At 46.0% G+C, this 17,519-nt stretch overlaps 1 protein-coding gene across 5 annotated transcripts in view; it reads right to left on the bottom strand.

The window, feature by feature from the left end:
- LOC105035783 (carbon catabolite repressor protein 4 homolog 3) overlaps positions 1 to 16,182 on the bottom strand; it is a 55,966-nt gene extending 39,784 nt beyond the window's left edge. For 2 of the 5 annotated variants that reach the window (XR_012139674.1, XM_073253795.1), the window contains exons 1-6: positions 15,755 to 16,181; positions 12,568 to 12,735; positions 12,370 to 12,431; positions 12,223 to 12,275; positions 12,069 to 12,150; positions 9,135 to 9,221 (exon numbers count right to left, since the gene is read on the bottom strand). Coding sequence is in view for 3 of the 5 variants with exons in the window: in XM_073253795.1 (XP_073109896.1) it covers positions 9,135 to 9,221; positions 12,069 to 12,150; positions 12,223 to 12,275; positions 12,370 to 12,431; positions 12,568 to 12,735; positions 15,755 to 16,001 (699 nt within the window). In the remaining 2 variants the exon portion in view is untranslated. Of the gene's footprint in view, positions 1 to 9,134; positions 9,222 to 12,068; positions 12,151 to 12,222; positions 12,276 to 12,369; positions 12,432 to 12,567; positions 12,736 to 15,754 lie in introns of all 5 variants that reach the window. The other 3 variants (XR_012139673.1, XM_073253794.1, XM_073253796.1) reach the window with 3 other exon arrangements.
- Positions 16,183 to 17,519: the final 1,337 nt, after the last annotated feature.

Here is a 17,519-nt window from a genome sequence, read left to right as displayed (position 1 = left end):
CTTTTAGACTGGATGGGGGGAGAGGCCTTACAACGCCCTAATGTACCCCCACAGCCATGTCAGGAATAGGAGGAGAACCTCGTCCTGACATGAGCAAAGTCAAAGGCCCGGTTCTTTTAGACCGGATGGGGGGAGAGGCCTTACAACGCCCTAATGTGCCCCCACAGCCATGTCAGGAACAGGAGGAGAACCTCGTCCTGACATGAGCAAAGTCAAAGGCCCGGTTCTTTTAGACCGGATGGGGGGAGAGGCCTTACAACGCCCTAATGTGCCCCCACAGCCATATCAGGAACAGGAGGAGAATCTCGTCCTGACATGAGCAAAGTCAAAGGCCCGGTTCTTTTAGACCGGATGGGGGGAGAGGCCTTACAGCACCCTAACGCGCCCCCACAGCCAAGCCGGGAACGGGAGGAGAACCTCGCCCTGGCTCGAGCAAAGTGGAAGGCCCGGACTCCTACGGGAGCCGGGCTCCATCCACGACGCCAAGGAAGACTCCACCCGGACTCCTACGGGAGCTGGGCTCCGTCCACGACGCCAAGAAAGACTCCACCCGGACTCCTACGGGAGCCGGACTCCGTCTACGACGCTAAGGGAGACTCCACCCGGACTCCTACGGAGCCGGGCTCCGTCAACGTCACCAAGGAAGACCCACCCGGACTCCTACGGGAGCCGGACTCCGTACACGACGCCAAGGAAGACCCCACCCGGACTCCTACGGGAGTCGGGCTCCACCCGCGACTTCTGCAGCAAGGACTGATGGTGGCGAAACCCGGCCGCCCAACAAGATCGGATGAAAGGAAAAAGTCCCTCAGCGGCACCTCCTCGCTTCTATGCAACCCCGCGAAAAGCGGGGGGAGGGCCCTCACTCTGAGAAGAGGAGGAAAATTAAAAAGGAAGGATGACGAACTACGACGGGAACAGATGAAGGAGGAACCGCACCAAAAGACCTAAAGGACTTCGTCCCAATTGAAACGGGGGGTTCCTACCGAACACCCCCGGCCTCTGAAAAGACTTTCGACACCGCTTAGGAAGACAACGACATCCCCGAAGTAATGCGGAGCCCGGACGGTCAAGCTCGGGCTTGCGGCCATGTACGACGAGAAAGGCGAGCTAACGCATCGACGACCGGGCCCCCCCCAACGACGTCTACATCAGACAGGTCAAACGACAAGAAAAGTTCGGCGAACGGCAATTTAGCGCAACGCGCGGACAAGGTAACACAAAACACCCTTTTCATTCCATTTCCGATATACACGGTACAAAGCCCGAAAGGCCAAGGAAAGAAAGGCAAAACGACAAAAAGAGAAGTAAATACATGAAAAGACAGAAAGACGAAAAGAGCTCTAAGGAGGCCCGGCTCCCTCCGACCTAGAATTATCTACTCCATCCCTTAACCAGGACTGCCTTAGATTCTCAATTTTTTCTTCTAGCTCTCCCCTTTTCTGCAGCGCGTCCTGGAGCGCCCGACGAAGTTGCTGGCTCTCGGCCTCCGCCTCTCGACGCCTCTTCCTCAAGACCTCGGATTTCGCCTCCGCGTCCGCGACGGCCCGCTGCTCGTATGCCAGTTGGATCTTCAGTTGTTGCAGCTCAGCTATCTTTTCCCCGAGGGAGACAGAAATCCCCTCAACGGTGCCTCTTAGGGCTTGGAGCTCATCAGAATCTCGGGCGGAAGTAAGCTGTGCCCTACTAGCCAGCTGCCTCTGGAGACGGACGACTTCGTCGGCCGCCGCCCTGAATCTCCCTTTATATTCTTCCACCTGCCTGCACCAGCTAGCCCGATGCACGTCGTGGCTCACCTCGGCGTCCTGAAGCTGCTGCTGAAGGTCGGAGACCTTCTTCGACCACTTCTGGTCACCGTCGACCCGGGCCAAGAGTCGGGATGAATTTCCCTCCAGCTGGCCGATCTTCCCCTTCGCAGCTGACAGTTCCATCTTGAGGGCGCTGATCCTGGCGGCCTGGGCCCAAATTCGATCGCTGGCGCTCTTCTTGCATTCCTCGAGTTCCTTCGCGAAGTCCGCCTTCCTACGGCTATACTCCATGATCCCCTTCACGTGGAGATTCCGAAAGTGGGTAGCCTCAGCGGTGGCTTCAGAATGACCTTCTCTCAATCGGCGAAGCTCGCCTTCCATCTTCTTTAACTTCTTTGTCAGGTGAAAGACTTCCTTCTTCAGCCGCTGGATCGTCGATTTCAGCGGGACCCCCAGGGGCAGGGGGAGTGCTTCTGCAGGACACTGCCATCGGAAGGCAAAAGCGTCAAAGCACGACTCATTGCAGGAAGGAGAACAAAAAGGAGGGGGGAGGAGAAGCCGTCCGCAACAAGAAATTCAACTTTATTGATTGGATGATTTTTGAAGACAAACAGAAAAGAAAAATTGCGACGAAATAAAGGTACAAGATCGGAGGTCTCAGACCTCGGGGGTGGGGGTTGGAGAACTCGGTGTCCCCGGCAAGGGGGCTGCGACGGCAGTGGCGGCTGGCGAGGGATCGGTCTCGTCTTCAGACTCCTCGCCTAGGAAGCTGAGGTCGAGCTCTGAAAATTTTCTGGCCACCTTCTCTTGGCAGAGCTCGAACCCCTTTATGAACGCTTCCTGGCCAAATTGGACCTTCAGGTCCCTCATCTCCGCGGAGGCCTTGAATTCCTCTATCGCAAGGGCTCTGGCCTCCGAGACCAGGACCGGAGTTTGCTCGACCAAGTTGGCGACCTCGGCCTCCGCCCTTCTCGCCGATTCCTTCAAGGTCTGCCTCTCCTCCTCCCGGGCTCGCTTCTCTCTTTCCAGGGCCTCCTGGAGGGCGGCTACTTCGGCCGTCTTTGCTTGGAGGCGAGCAACCTCGGCCTGGCAGCATTCCTCCACCTGGAGGATGTCCCTCCTCGCGCGGCTCACCGCCTCGATATAGGCGAGGAGCTGGTGCCCAATCTGCAAGGGCGGCTAGGAATTAGAACAAAGGCCGAATAGCCATGTAAATGAAGATCCGCTTACCTCAAGGAAGGACCCCAAAGAGTCCCAGGCCCGCTGCTCGGGATCGGCGCGGTCGATCCTCTCAACGACGTCAGGCAGAATGCAGCCGTCGATCAGCCGCCTGATCAAGTCCCTATCGTTGAAGGGATTCTCCGACCCCTCTTCAGAGCAGAGGGACTCGTCCACAGCAGTTCGGCGGCTACTCGCCCTGCGGGCCACCGATTTTCTTCTTTTCCTCTCGGCTATGGGCGCCTCCGTGGGGCGGACCCCCGAAACGGGGGCCCCAGTCGGCGGACTCCTCGAGGAAGCCCGGGGAGCCGTTGGCTCGGCATCCGAGGGAATGTCGATGGCCGGGGCCACCTGGACGGGTGCAGCTAAGCTCGACTCCTCCGCCCTGGCCCTCTTCGCCGACCCGGAGGTCGCAGCGCCCTTTCTCTTGTGGGCCCTAAGGCCCCTGGCAAGCATCCGCGCTGCTTCGGCGTCCATTCCTAAAAAAAAAAAAAAAAAAAAAAAAAAGAGAGAAGGAAAAGAGAAAAAGAGAGAGAGAAAAGGAAAGAAGAAAAAGAAGCAAGCCAATCAGTCAAGAGTCAAAAAAAAAAAAAAAAAAAAAAAAGAGAGAGAAGAAAGGGAGAAGAAAGAAAGAAAGAAATAGAAGAGAAAAGAGGGAGAAGGAAGAAGAGATAAAAAGAGAAAGGAAAAAGAGAAAGGCATGAAAAGAGAAGATAAGGTAAAAGATGAATACTCGCTGGATCCTGGGGACTCAGGCCGATGTTGAAAAGAAATTGCTCCCTTAGAAGATTGGGAAGGGAAGGAGCGGAGTAAGCTAGAAACTTCCGGGCAGCCTGGAGGTCATCCTCCCCCAGGCTGGGGGCCCGACGGACAGAATCCCTCAGAGAGCCCCAAGGGGGCAGGCCCAGTCTCAAGGTCGGGCAGTGGACGAAGAGATATTTTTCCTTCCAATTGTGGATTGAAGAAGCGGCGCCTTTCAGCAACCCCTTCTTGCCGAACTGGGGGGAGAAGTACCACCAGTCCTTCGCCGAAGGATGGCGCTTAAAAGTATAGAAGTGCCTAAACAAGGAGAGGGACGGTTGGACCTCGACTACGTGGCAAAGGGAGAGAAATCCTATCAAAAACCTAAAAGAATTCGGGGCCACGGAAGCCAAGGAGATGTCTAAGAAGCGGAAGAGGGCAACAACAAAGGAGGGAAGCGGAAGCCGGAGTCCGGTGCGGAACGCTTCCTGGTACAGACAAAAACGATCAGATGGGGGAGTGCTGGCCCGGTCAGAAGGGCCAGGCAGTTCCAGGTCGTACTCCGGAGGAACTCCATACTGAACCCTTATCAGAAGGAGTTTCTCCGAGGTCAGGGAACATGGAATGGCGCCCGGTGCAAAAATCGGGCGGAGCCCAGCCCCAGACACAGGTTCGTCTACAGAGCAGGGGACCTGGGGGTTTGAGGCGGAAGAGCTCCCGGAACTGCAGGGAGCGGAAGAGCCGGACGACATTTCGGGAAGTTTCGAAGGAGGGCTTTAAAGGTCCCTAGGAAGACGGACAGGATGGGGGACGAGAGGCCACAGGAAACTAACTCGGAGGGATGCAAAAAATAATGACAGAGAAGAAGTCCCTAGGCGGTGGGAAGAAGGTTGAAGGTGCTGGAACTAACCTATATCGCTCTGAGGGACCAGAGGGACGAAGACAGGGACGATTTGGAAGATACCTACGGCTCGAGAAGATGCCCACTGAAACAGGGCTCTCGAAGAGAAGGCAGACACTGATAGAAACTCTGGAATGGAATAGGGCACCTAAAGGTGGGAGGACGGGTTTAAATAGACCCTGAGATCCGGCGCCATAATGATCACGAATCCCCCCAAGCCAGTCCGCATCCGGCATGTGTCCCACTCCCCCCGGCAGGCGGCTAAAAGCGGCTGATGGATCAGCAGGGCCATTATGGCGCCGTACCTGGACCAGTGTACCGGCGAGAATTTCGAAGGGTCCCTTCGTATCGCCCCGATCCGAAAAGACTCCAGCACGCGCACATTTAATACCAAAATATCTGGGGGCGGCAGTGCGCGGGATTCGAGGGGACGGTTTCGGCTGTGCCCATCTCTCTGTACTTCCTTCGTTCGAAATTCAAACTCGGAAGTAGGGGGACTGGTGTTGGGTATAAAATACCCACAGCCGAAGTCCTCAGCAGAATCAGCTCAAGGAGGACTCCGCCCGAACTCCTACGGGAGCCGGGCTCCGTCCTCAACATCAACTGCCGGTAAGCCTTGTCCGGACTCCTACGGGAGCCGAACTTCGCCTTTAGCTTTAATTGCAAGAAGACTCCGCCCGGACTCCTATGGGAGCCGGGCTTCGTCCTCGACTCCAACGGCTGCAGACAGACTTCGTCCGGACTCCTACGGGAGCCGGACTCCGCCGACAACTTCAACCGCAAGTAGACTCCGCCCGAACTCCTATGGGAGCCGGGCTCCGTCCTCAACAACAACTGCCGGTATGCCTTGTCCGGACTCCTACGGGAGCCGGACTTCGCCTTTAGCTTTAATTGCAGGAAGACTCCGCCCGGACTCCTACGAGAACCGGGCTTCGTCCTCGACTCCAACGGCTGCAGACAGACTTCGTCCGGACTCCTACGGGAGCCGGACTCAGCCGACAACTTCAACCGCAAGTAGACTCCGCCCGGACTCCTACGGGAGCCGGGCTTCGTCCTCGACTCCAACGGCTGCAGACAGACTTCGTCCGGACCCCTACGGGAGCCGGACTCAGCCGACAACTTCAACCGCAAGTAGACTCCGCCCGAACTCCTACGGGAGTCGGGCTCCGTCCTCAACATCAACTGCCGGTAAGCCTTGTCCGGACTCCTACGGGAGCCGAACTTCGCCTTTAGCTTTAATTGCAGGAAGACTCCGCCCGGACTCCTACGGGAGCCGGGTTTCGTCCTCGACTCCAACGGCTGCAGACAAACTTCGTCCGGACTCCTACGGGAGCCGGACTCAGCCGACAACTTCAACCGCAAGTAGACTCCGCCCGAACTCCTACGGGAGCCGGGCTCCGTCCTCAACAACAACTGCCGGTATGCCTTGTCCGGACTCCTACGGGAGCCGAACTTCGCCTTTAGCTTTAATTGCAGGAAGACTCCGCCCGGACTCCTACGGGAGCCGGGCTTCGTCCTCGACTCCAACGGCTGCAGACAGACTTCGTCTGGACTCCTACGGGAGCCGGACTCAGCCGACAACTTCAACCGCAAGTAGACTCCGCCCGAACTCCCACAGGAGCCGGGCTCCGTCCCCAACATCAACTGCCGGTAAGCCTTGTCTGGACTCCTACGGGAGCCGAACTTCGCCTTTAGCTTTAATTGCAGGAATACTCCGCCCGGACTCCTACGGGAGCCGGGCTTCGTCCTCGACTCCAACGGCTGCAGACATACTTCGTCCGGACTCCTACGGGAGCCGGACTTCGCCGACAACTTCAACCGCAAGTAGACTCCACCCGAACTCCTACGGGAGCCGGGCTCCGTCCTCAACAACAACTGCCGGTATGCCTTGTCCGGACTCCTACGGGAGCCGAACTTCGCCTTTAGCTTTAATTGCAGAAAGACTCCGCCCGGACTCCTACGGAAACCGGGCTTCGTCCTCGACTCCAACGGCTGCAGACAGACTTCGTCCGGACTCCTACGAGAGCCGGACTCCGCCGACAACTTCAACCGCAAGTAGACTCCGCCCGAACTCCTACGGGAGCCGGGCTTCGTCGCCAACTTCGACCGCCGGTAAGATCCGTCCGGACTCCTACGGGAGCCGGACTTCGCACCTGATTTTGATTGCAGGAGACTCCGCCCGGACTCCTGCGGGAGCCGGGCTCCGCCCGCGACTTCAACTCCGAGAGGACTCCGCCCGGACTCCCACGGGAGCCGGGCTCCCCCCACGACTCCAACCGCAAGGAGGACTCCGCCCGGACTCCTACGGGAGCCAGACTCCGTCATCTGCTCCGACCGCTGCCGAACTTCAGCCGACGGATCTGCACTCCCTGGCAGGCCACAATAACGGCCACGATCCTGCTCCACTTCCTGCGGTGGATTCCGCGCAGCTCCATCACTCCCCGACAGGCCGCAGTAACGGTCACAGCACTACTCCACTCCCTACGACGGATCTCGCGCAGCTCCACTACTCCCTGGCAGGCCACAATAATGGCCGCGATCCTGCTCCACTTCCTGCGGCGGATTCCGCGCAGCTCCATCACTCCCTGACAGGCCGCAGTAACGGTCACAGCACTACTCCACTCCCTACGACAGATCTCGCGCAGCTCCACTACTCCCTGGCAGGCCACAATAACGGCCGCGATCCTGCTCCACTTCCTGCGACGGATACCGCGCGATTCTCCCATCCGCTGGCAAATCGCGACAACAGACGCCGCTCCACTCCCCGCGGCAGACTCCACTGGCACACCCCGGTGATAGCCACGGGTCCACTCCACTACTCTTCGCAGCAAACTCCGCCTGACCCTGGGCAGCCCACTGCCAGACGGTTACAGATGTCGCTATCAGGCTACTACCCCCTCCGCCTATAAAAGGGGGCTCCAGATACGTTATTCTATAAGCTCTCATCTTTTATCTAAAAACTCTGCTAAATTCTCCGTTCGAGCACTCCATTCTTGTTGAGGCAGAGAACTGACTTGAGCGTCGGAGGGTCTTGCCGGAGCAACCCCACCTCTGGTTTAGACTTCCTTTGCAGGTCCCGGCGGCGACCGCGACTTTCCCGACTCCAGCTTCTCCGGCGCAAGCGGATTTTTGCACCAACACCATGAAACAAAGAGCGTGAAATGCAACACCTATCTTCATCTGTCAAAAGTTGAGCCAAATCCATGGAAGGTGACTTCAATGCTTGCAAGATTACACCATGCTCATAAGATATAAGGCCATGTCATACAATATGAGGCCATGCTTATAATAGGCTTCAATGCTTTGCAAGACTACCTAGATGAAATATCTTGCATAACTTCCCACATGGAATTAGAGTCTTTTATGCTTAGAGCAACATAAGAAACAATTCAAGATAAGATTACACCGTGAACATTATTTTAAAATCTCTCCAAACTCCCCAGTATTATGTTTCTTTTTAGAAACCATTGTATTTACAATCAGATTTATTTATAATGATTGGGGCACAGATTTCATTATCAGCAAATGAGTTTGTAATGTTGATGATAATAGTTGTATTTGCATAAAGAATAGAGGCAAGTAATGGAAGGTGACAAAAACTATCTGGGTCTCCTAATGCTGCCCATGATTCAGATCTAATATCTCGGGTCAAAATAAAACTAAAATGCACCAAGAGCGTTATTGCCAAAGAAAGAACTATCACATCTTTTTTCTGGAAGGACTGTTATCAACTTGCTGAAATAGGAGACAAAAATTGTGGCAAAAAAAGTTAAATATTACAATTATGTTCTTTGCACTGTATTTTGACACTATAGCCTTGATACACATAAAATGTCCCAAATACTTGTTTTTGTTAAATGTATAGGAATGAAAATGATTGGGAAAAGAAACAAGAATAAACAGTAGCAGGTACTTGTCTATTCATGCATTTAAAGAGGAGTTTGCTATTACGTGCAACCATCGGTGAAAATATTAGGGTTTTGGTTGCCATGAAAAGCCTCTCATAGCTTACATTCATTACAAGGGATATGACAAAGACAAATTATAATAAGAATATGTATTATAATCTATTTACAACACTACTGACAGGAGCTTGGAGAAACAATTTGTTCAACCTTTGTATACTACAGATTCCTCGACTGGCCCTTTACTTTCTGGATAACAAAGGTTGGACTGTTCAAAGTAAATTTCATCGCTTGTCTTGAAGAGAGTTGTAAATGCAAACTGTTCCAAGTTCAAGACTTCAACTCAAATAAAGACAATTAACGATCATAAATATCTATTAGGAAAGAATTAGCAATAATGCTACAATTGAAAAAAGCAACCAAGTTAGATGATATTTCATACATATGGTGGGTAATATTAGATGGAAAGTGATTCAGGCATGATTTGGCATTTTGTGATAAAGATTAATGCAAATGATAGGAAAAAAGTGACACATAATGCATGTGTGTATGTGTGCACATATGGGCGTACACTAGAACAATCTGACACATAATGGATCTGAAAACTATTTATAGGCATACCTGACCCAACTTAATATCTCCACGTTTTGGATTGAAAAGCACATGGATGTTGCCAACCACTAATCTCCTTGGATCAGCTTCACGCTTCTGCCTATAATAAACCAAAATCAATATGGATAAAGAAAATATATGGAAAACTTTGTGATGGGATGCCAAATATAATCTACAGCATGCAACTGAAGATTACAAACATTGTGCAGAAGTTTCTCTTACCAGGCAAACTGACTCTGTCACAAGAAAATAAAATTGCTTAGCTGACTATATTGAAACAGAGTAAATATTCCTTTAATTTATCATCAAAATAGGATATTCTTGCTTCTGGACAACTTTGAATGGATACAACCAAACTTCGCTGTCTCGGTACTAGATCCTGTACCAGTACCATCCTATTATAGTGTCGGTACATGGTTCTAGTACAAGACTGGTACAATATGGTATGGAGTGTATCAGGTGGTTCAGCCGGGAATGGCATTCTATGGATACAATAGCAAGTTAGTGCACCTCACATGACCAGTTTAAATTATACATATGTTAGAGATGCTAGCGGGACAGCATGTGGGGTATTAGAACATTCATTATCCGTAAGTCTATCATTTTATCAACATAACAATGTAAGACACCTAGCCATGGACAACCTCTGATTTCTGAGTTTTGTTCAAAGATCTAACTGCAGCAGCAGTATTCTGAAATAATTTGAAGACATCTGGGAAGCTTTAAAGGAACAGCCTCTATTGGATGCTTAAGAGCTACCTCACCTCCCTTCTAGTTCAAAGATTGAGTCCTTAAAACTTCCCAGCACCAAATATTAGAACCACCCAGAATTAAAATAAACTCCTCTAACAGAAGAAACGTAACTGAGATCTAAAAATTACAATGAAGTATTCCTTCTATATCTAAGAGAAACAAGCAAAAAACTAAGCACAAAAATACAAACCAGGACTCTTAAACAGAATGTTACAGCACATCAAAGATAAGGTAGAAAAGAAAAATACGCTAAATGCATCCATACTATCATAGTCAAGGTTTTAAATCCAGGGGCACAAAAGTGTCCCAGCCTCCCGGGTTCTCCATGCAACAAGATGCCCCCTATCCTGTCCCGTCCCGACAGCTGTCTCGATCATACATTCCGGTGAATAACCTCCATCTTTCTCCCCTTCTTTTTTTCTTTTTTTTTTTATTTTTTTTTCCTCTACCTTTCTTTCTTTCCTTTCCTTTTTCTTTCTTTTTCTTCTCCGTTCCTTTCTTTTTCTCTATTTTTCTTCTCCTTTCCTTTCATTTTTTCCTTTTCTTTACCTTTCCTTCCTTTCCTTCTTTTCTCTTTCTTCTTCTTTTCCTACGTAGAAGGATTTCGGAGTCTCAAGCCCATCTTGGTCCCATTTTCTCACAGGAACGGGACGGGATGGCCGAGATGCCCCCCATCCCACCAAGACGTAAAACCTTGATCATAGTCATAGGTTTGGCATTTATGAAAAATACAGTCAAGGATAAGGATCCAAAATTCAAAAAAATGAGGGCAATCTTTCAAAAGTTTGAAAAGAACATAGATGACTAAATATTACAAAAACAAATCTATCAAAAATAGAACAAAAAAGTTATGGAAATATTTTATATATTTAATATACAACGAAGCATGGGAGCAATAAGAGCAGCATGTGAAAGCATAGACGACATCACCTACCCTCACATATAATCGATGAATAAGTCAAATGAAGAATTATTTATTAATTCATTTACCAAGGACATATTGAACAATCATGATTCCAAGAGAAAATCAAGAACAATTCTAGATTTTTTTTTTTTTAACAAGCTCACAACATCCACTTTGTTATTTCAAAGGCAAGAATCTCTATATTTAGGGACTGGGAGGCCCAGAGTTTCTCCTTTCACATCCCCACAACTCTCTTGACCTCTATTAGCTACTCACTTCTATAATAAATACTTTCATGTAATTATATTCTTAACTAAAGGAAGAGAGAGAAGTGAATCCCCCAAAGTTGGGGTCTGTTTATGCACTTACATGAATAATAAACACTATTTTGACCAAATGTGGAATGACAGGGATGGGAAATCACAGCCAGCCAAACTTCATTTCATGCACACCACACATGCCCAACTCAAGCAAGAACACAAACTAAACACTTGAGGTTACTATGTTCACACCTAAAATAACAAATTCCAAAGGAAGAAGCAGTACATCTTTGATTTCCACTTTGTGAAACAATGGCAGCCCTAACATGTGTATTTTTTCCATTATGAGAAATTACGCTGCCACCAATCTCTGTAATTCTCCTATCAATCATATTGAGGGATGAAGAATATGTGGTCCTAGCATTAGCTCAGATTGGTAAAGAAGTTTAGTGGTCACAGAATCGATAAAAGAAAAGCAACAAATGTTAATTACCTTTCGAAAAAATAATTTACTCACTGATGCATGCCGTCATTTGGCCACTAGAAGAGATCTCACAAATAAGTTGTGTCAAATATCACTTGATGTACCCTTTTTTTAGAGTGTACACTAATCCCTTCTCAAGCTTTATCAGATGTTTGTATTAAGAAGCAATCTGTTATGAAGTCACAATTGCATATTACTAATCCACCACAGCATCATCATATCTCTAATATATACTTCTTTTGTACCAAATATTTTGACATAACTTTGACTATTCATCAATTCTCTTGTTACATTATAATCACTTGATGTTTTCTTGGCATGCCAAGAATTTTTAGTTTCTCAAAAAGTTCTGCTGCAATCAACCACGCCTGTGCTTCAGCTTTCATGCATTAAATAAGGACGAAGTTCCTACGTATCAATAGGGAGTTCCCCATATAAACCTTTCCAAAGACTTTGATGCCAGATCTTAAATTATAGAACCAAAAGGACATGTCAGTGAATATTCGTTTAAAGAGAATAAAGCTTCTAATTTATCATGGTACCTCAAATACAAATAGCTGAGCAACATTATCACGAAGACCAAAGGCACTGAACTCGATGTAGTCTTCCTCAAGTAAGCGAAACCTGGACAAAACAATGACCACCATGGTAGGAAAGATGGTTAAATAGAATTCATGCAAACCCAATAATTCTTACCGCTTTACTTTCCAGAATATTGCACATCCATCCTTGGCCAGCCCTGTGCGTCCCTATAAAAGGTATTTGTAATCAGTCCTATTCATGAAATACTTGGTGTAACTGAAAATAAATCACTTTCACTATTAAGGAACAGGAGGTATTTACCTTATAACTACCAGCATATCCTTTTTTCTTCATATTCATCAAGATATCCTCGTATCTATCTACTTCCTGAAATACCAGAAACGAGGCAATCTGTTAACGACAAAATAAATATGATGAGCTTTATTTTAAAAGAGTCAATTCATTGGGTTCAGCACCACAAAGACAACATCAGCAAATAAAGTATGAAGAGCAACATACTTGCCTGAAGACACACTATATCAGCATTCCATCTGCAAATTTCCTGGAAAATGAGCCCTTTCCTCGAGTCCCATTTCATAACATCAAAAGGAATCTTCCAATAAAGGTCTCTGTGATGTGAAGCATTCTTATCTGCCAATATGTTATATGATACAAGCACAAATCTGTCTGGCACCAAAGAATAGGTCAGATTCGGGCCTCTCCCACCCACTTGCATGCTTAAAAGAAAATTTAACATTCACATGGACCACAAAATTTCAACAGGTTTCAATTGAAACTGGAATTATTGTGATCACTTACAAGTCAATTTCAGTTAGGGCCTGTTTGGATGGTTGGGTCCAAAATCCTAACAGATTTGTGGCCCAACCACCAAAAATACAGAATTATAGGCTGGACTTTACCTATTTTAAAAGTATCCAGGATCACTTTTTGTGTGGGCTGGTCCGAATCCCTAGGGAGAAAAAAAATGACCTCAACACTCAAAAGGTGGTTTCAGATGGTTGTAAAATAGGCCAAACCCAGCCTATGATTCTGTATTTTGGTGGTTGGGCCACGAATCTTATAGGATTTTGGACCCAACCATCCAAACAGGCCCTTAAAAGTTCTCATTTCAAAAGAAAACTTGCAAGGTTACTTAAAACACGGACAATGATATGACACTAAGAGAATCTGGTAGAACAGATCAAATTTCACTCTATTTGCCCCAAGACACCGAAAGAAATCAGATTAGCAATTGCCCACCCCGCCAACCCTCCCAAAAAAAGAAATCAAACATCTAGAAGGGGGGATGCTTGCTAAATATTATTATATAGTGGTTCCTCACAGGTTAGCAATGGAAGTAGAGGATCTGGGATTGGTGCAGGTTCACCAGTAAGTTATCTATGTTTTTCAGCCCTAACAAGTTTCTATGTTTCAATTCTTTTGGGCACCTGGACACAACAAGACAGTTTGTAGCATTCCTAGAGTTGATTATGTTGTTTGCAACATTAAATATCAAAAGATAGCATTTCAAATAGTTCTTTCTGGGAAAGGAAATATTGCAAGCATTCAAGAGGAGATTTGACTAAGTGCAAATTTGTTGGGTTATCCCTCCCAATGAAGAGAAGAGCCCATTCATCTTGCCTGGCTATATGGAATGGAGAAGCTCATCGCTAAAGCCCAATCCAGATATTTTTGGCATCTTTTCTAATAAAAGAAAAAGGGAAGAGATTAGGGTTGGTTAGTGAATATGAGAGAGGTCCCTTCTTTCTTTAGGGTGAGTGTTTGTTCTTGTTGGATGACCTCAATGAAGGAAACACCAGAAGTCCCATAGCTTCGGAACATCATTTCCTCTGAAGAAGGCAAGAAAGAAGAGGGCACCAGATTTGTGAGGATCCATCCTCAAATCCACACACATGATTCTCAGCATCCCCAAATTGGCATTCTTGAAAGGTTTTGAGAACTCCATGTGGGTGAGTCCATTCAAATACCTCGTATGTTGAAATCCACCGAGTTTCCCAAGGAGATTTGATGCATAGTCTAAGAGGTGCTTTTGATGTTTGGTAGCCTCTAGGTTGTGCCCTATAAAGTTGTGATCCAAGAGAGATGTTCTTTTAATATTGTGATCCTTGGCTTGACCAAGAAGATCTTTCTAGTCCATTAATTGGAGACAATGAAAGCTTGATGGAACAACCTTGTTGAGCTTTTCACATAAAATATCTTGGTCTCTTATTTATTGATGATTTTTATTGTGTGTATTTGTGATCCTGTTGCTCAGACATAGAAGGGAAAGAGAAAAATTTCTGCTACTATCATTTAAAGTCCATATGTACATGTTTTGAGTGTACACACTAAAATTCTTGTCTATTTCCACTAGTATCCTTCATTATGGGCGGTGGGCACTAGTTCGGTGTGAAACACAGTTACTTCAAATTTGTTTTCTTTCCATTTTCAACCCAACAAAAATAAGATCAATCTAAAGTGAATATGCAGCTCTAATAAATCATCAACAACTTTCTCCTCTTTTCTCTGTAATTAAATACATGAAAACAAGTTATCTTTGCATAAAATACTAGCTAACTTAGTAAAATGTTCAATTTTAAAGCATTTATTTACTTGCATACTGATTGCTTTATAAAAAAAATTGTAAAGAAGTTATTCTGCTTTCAGGCTCTTGCATATTAAAAATTTTGGACACTCTAGAAAGCCCTTATAAGAGGCACCTCATTTTAGTCGACTATCTCCTTAACAGTTTTACTATGACTGCCCACATGTTCTAGATTGTGCTTCATGTCAAGTTCTGCAAAATGTGGGCATGGAACAGCAAGAGATGGGAGTAACGGCCAGCTTGTGATTTTGAGTCCAAGGTTGGAGATACTAATGAGTTCTTAAGTGATATATGAGAGGGAAGATGAACAAGGATGGCCTAGGCATCAAAAAGATTATTATTGCTCCATCCCTGAGGAACTAAAGAGCATAAAATCGGGTGATGGATTGATGGGAAAGAGGACTGGATCTTAAGTATGCCAATAGACTGCAAATGGCACTGTGCGAACTGCAACTTAGGATTTACAAGCTTCCACATCATGATTCAAAAAAAGGGGTGACAGATTTCTTAGAAAGAAGTACGGGACTTCCAGTGCACAAATAAACTGCAAAATGCCACCACGCTAACTGCATCCAACATTTCAAAGCAGGATTTTACAAGCTTCCGCGGCATGATTAGTGCAGTCAAAATTGAGGAGCACAAGGATTTAGGCATCAGCTTGCTAGCATTGGTGTAACAAATTCAACAGTTGCCAACAAACAAGAAATGGACGCTATTTAGCGAGACTGGAACGGCAGTTAGATTCAGAGCGAACTAAGATTCTTATCCCAAAGGATATTCGATTCACCACTGGCCCAAGGAAACATCAGAATAGTCAGCATAGAACATACGCTCAAATATTTAGAGCGCAATAACAAAGACATCCTCATAAAGGCAAAAAAACAAAAAAAAGGAATTTGAACCTTTTATCTCGACACCGATTTTCTACTTGCACCAGAGTTTGAGCCCAAAGTAGACAATGTAACGTAAGTAGTTAAAGCCCTAAGCAATCTATTTGTTGTTTCTCAAAAAATCTATAATTCTTTTTGGGCTTCACACTTCCATTTGAGCAAGCCACACGATAGAACTACATTTATACTTCGAGCATGGAATCTGGAGTACCATTTCTGGAATCGGTGGAATCGGACAGTGATAAGTCCTCGGCTTCGATCCAGCGGCGTACGGGCTTCAAGTTGTACAACCTTCTCCTCCTCTCGGGATTATACCAGCGACGATCCTTGGGCACTGGCGCGTACGGGGTTTCTCCAGCGCTGCAGACCGGCAAGCGCCAACGTCTGTAAGGGCGGCGAAGAGCCAACGCGGCCAGCGGCAGATGGGCGCTGCTCAGCCACGAAGTCTCACAGCCCATTGCCAGTGGGAAGAAAGGAAGAGAGCGAAGTCCAATTGGAGATTGTTTTCATGGATAAGGTAAATTACCTACAAGAAATGATTACATATCCCATCAAGCCTATGTATTCTCTATGCAGCCACCGGAAGATGTTATCCGACTGACTCGTTCGGTTCACGGGGATTACAGGAGAAAAGCTGATTGCAAGAAATTGGCAGGAGAGAGGATTTTATAAAAAAAATATATATATATATACTTCAGACGTTCCATGAGAAATAAAAATATATTCTCATGTTTCATGAGAAATAAAAATACATAGAGGGATGGATTTTAATATTTTTTAAAATTTTCAAAAAATAAAAATTGATGATTATTTTTTTTCTAAAAATATTTTTTTTAAATCTATAATTGAATTTATATAAAATATTAATAAAAGATTAAATGATTAAAATGAAATACCGAATCATTCATATATATATATATATATATATATATATATAATATATATATATATATATATATGCAGCCACCGGAAGATGTTATCCGACTGACTCGTTCGGTTCACGGGGATTACAGGAGAAAAGCTGATGGCAAGAAATTGGCAGGAGAGAGGATTTTATAAAAAAATATATATATATATATACTTCAGACGTTCCATGAGAAATAAAAATATATTCTCATGTTTCATGAGAAATAAAAATACATAGAGGGATGGATTTTAATATTTTTTAAAATTTTCAAAAAATAAAAATTGATGATTATTTTTTTCTAAAAATATTTTTTTAAATCTATAATTGAATTTATATAAAATATTAATAAAAGATTAAATGATTAAAATGAAATACCGAATCATTCATATATATATATATATATATATATATATTATATGTATGTATGTATGCATCTACATATGTATGTATGTATGTATATATATGTACGTACGTATGTATATATATATATGTATGTATGTATGTACATACATAAATATGTATAAATATATATATACACATACATATATATATATATATATATATATATATATATATATATATATATATATATACACATGTGTGTGTATATATACATATACATATTGTTGGTGCAAAAATCTGCCTGCACCGGAGAAGCTGGAGTTGGGGAAGCCGCGGTCGCCGCCGGGACCTGCAAAGGAAGTCTAAACCGGAGGTGGGGTTGCTCCGGCAAGACCCTCCGACGCTCAAGTCAGTTCTCTGCCTCAACAAGAATGGAGTGCTCGAATGGAGAATTTAGCAGAGTTTTTAGATAAGGCAAAAGAGCTTAAAGAATAACGTATCTGGGTCCCCTTTATAGGCGGGGGAGGCAACAGACTGATGGCGACGTTTGTAACCGCCTGGCAGTGGGCCGTCCATAGTCAGGGGAATTGATTGCGAAAGATAATGGAGCAGACATGTGGCCATCATCATAGCCCACCACATAGGGCCTGTTGCAGGTAGTGGAGCGGCGTCCGTTGCCGCTAATTGTCAGCGAGTAGTGGGATCATGCAGCACCTGCCGCAGGGAG

Source organism: Elaeis guineensis, chromosome 3 (assembly GCF_000442705.2).
Source record: "Elaeis guineensis isolate ETL-2024a chromosome 3, EG11, whole genome shotgun sequence".
NCBI classification, from domain to species: Eukaryota; Viridiplantae; Streptophyta; class Magnoliopsida; order Arecales; family Arecaceae; genus Elaeis; species Elaeis guineensis.
Note: the sequence above shows the minus strand (reverse complement) of the source record. Positions and strands in the feature narration are given on the sequence as shown.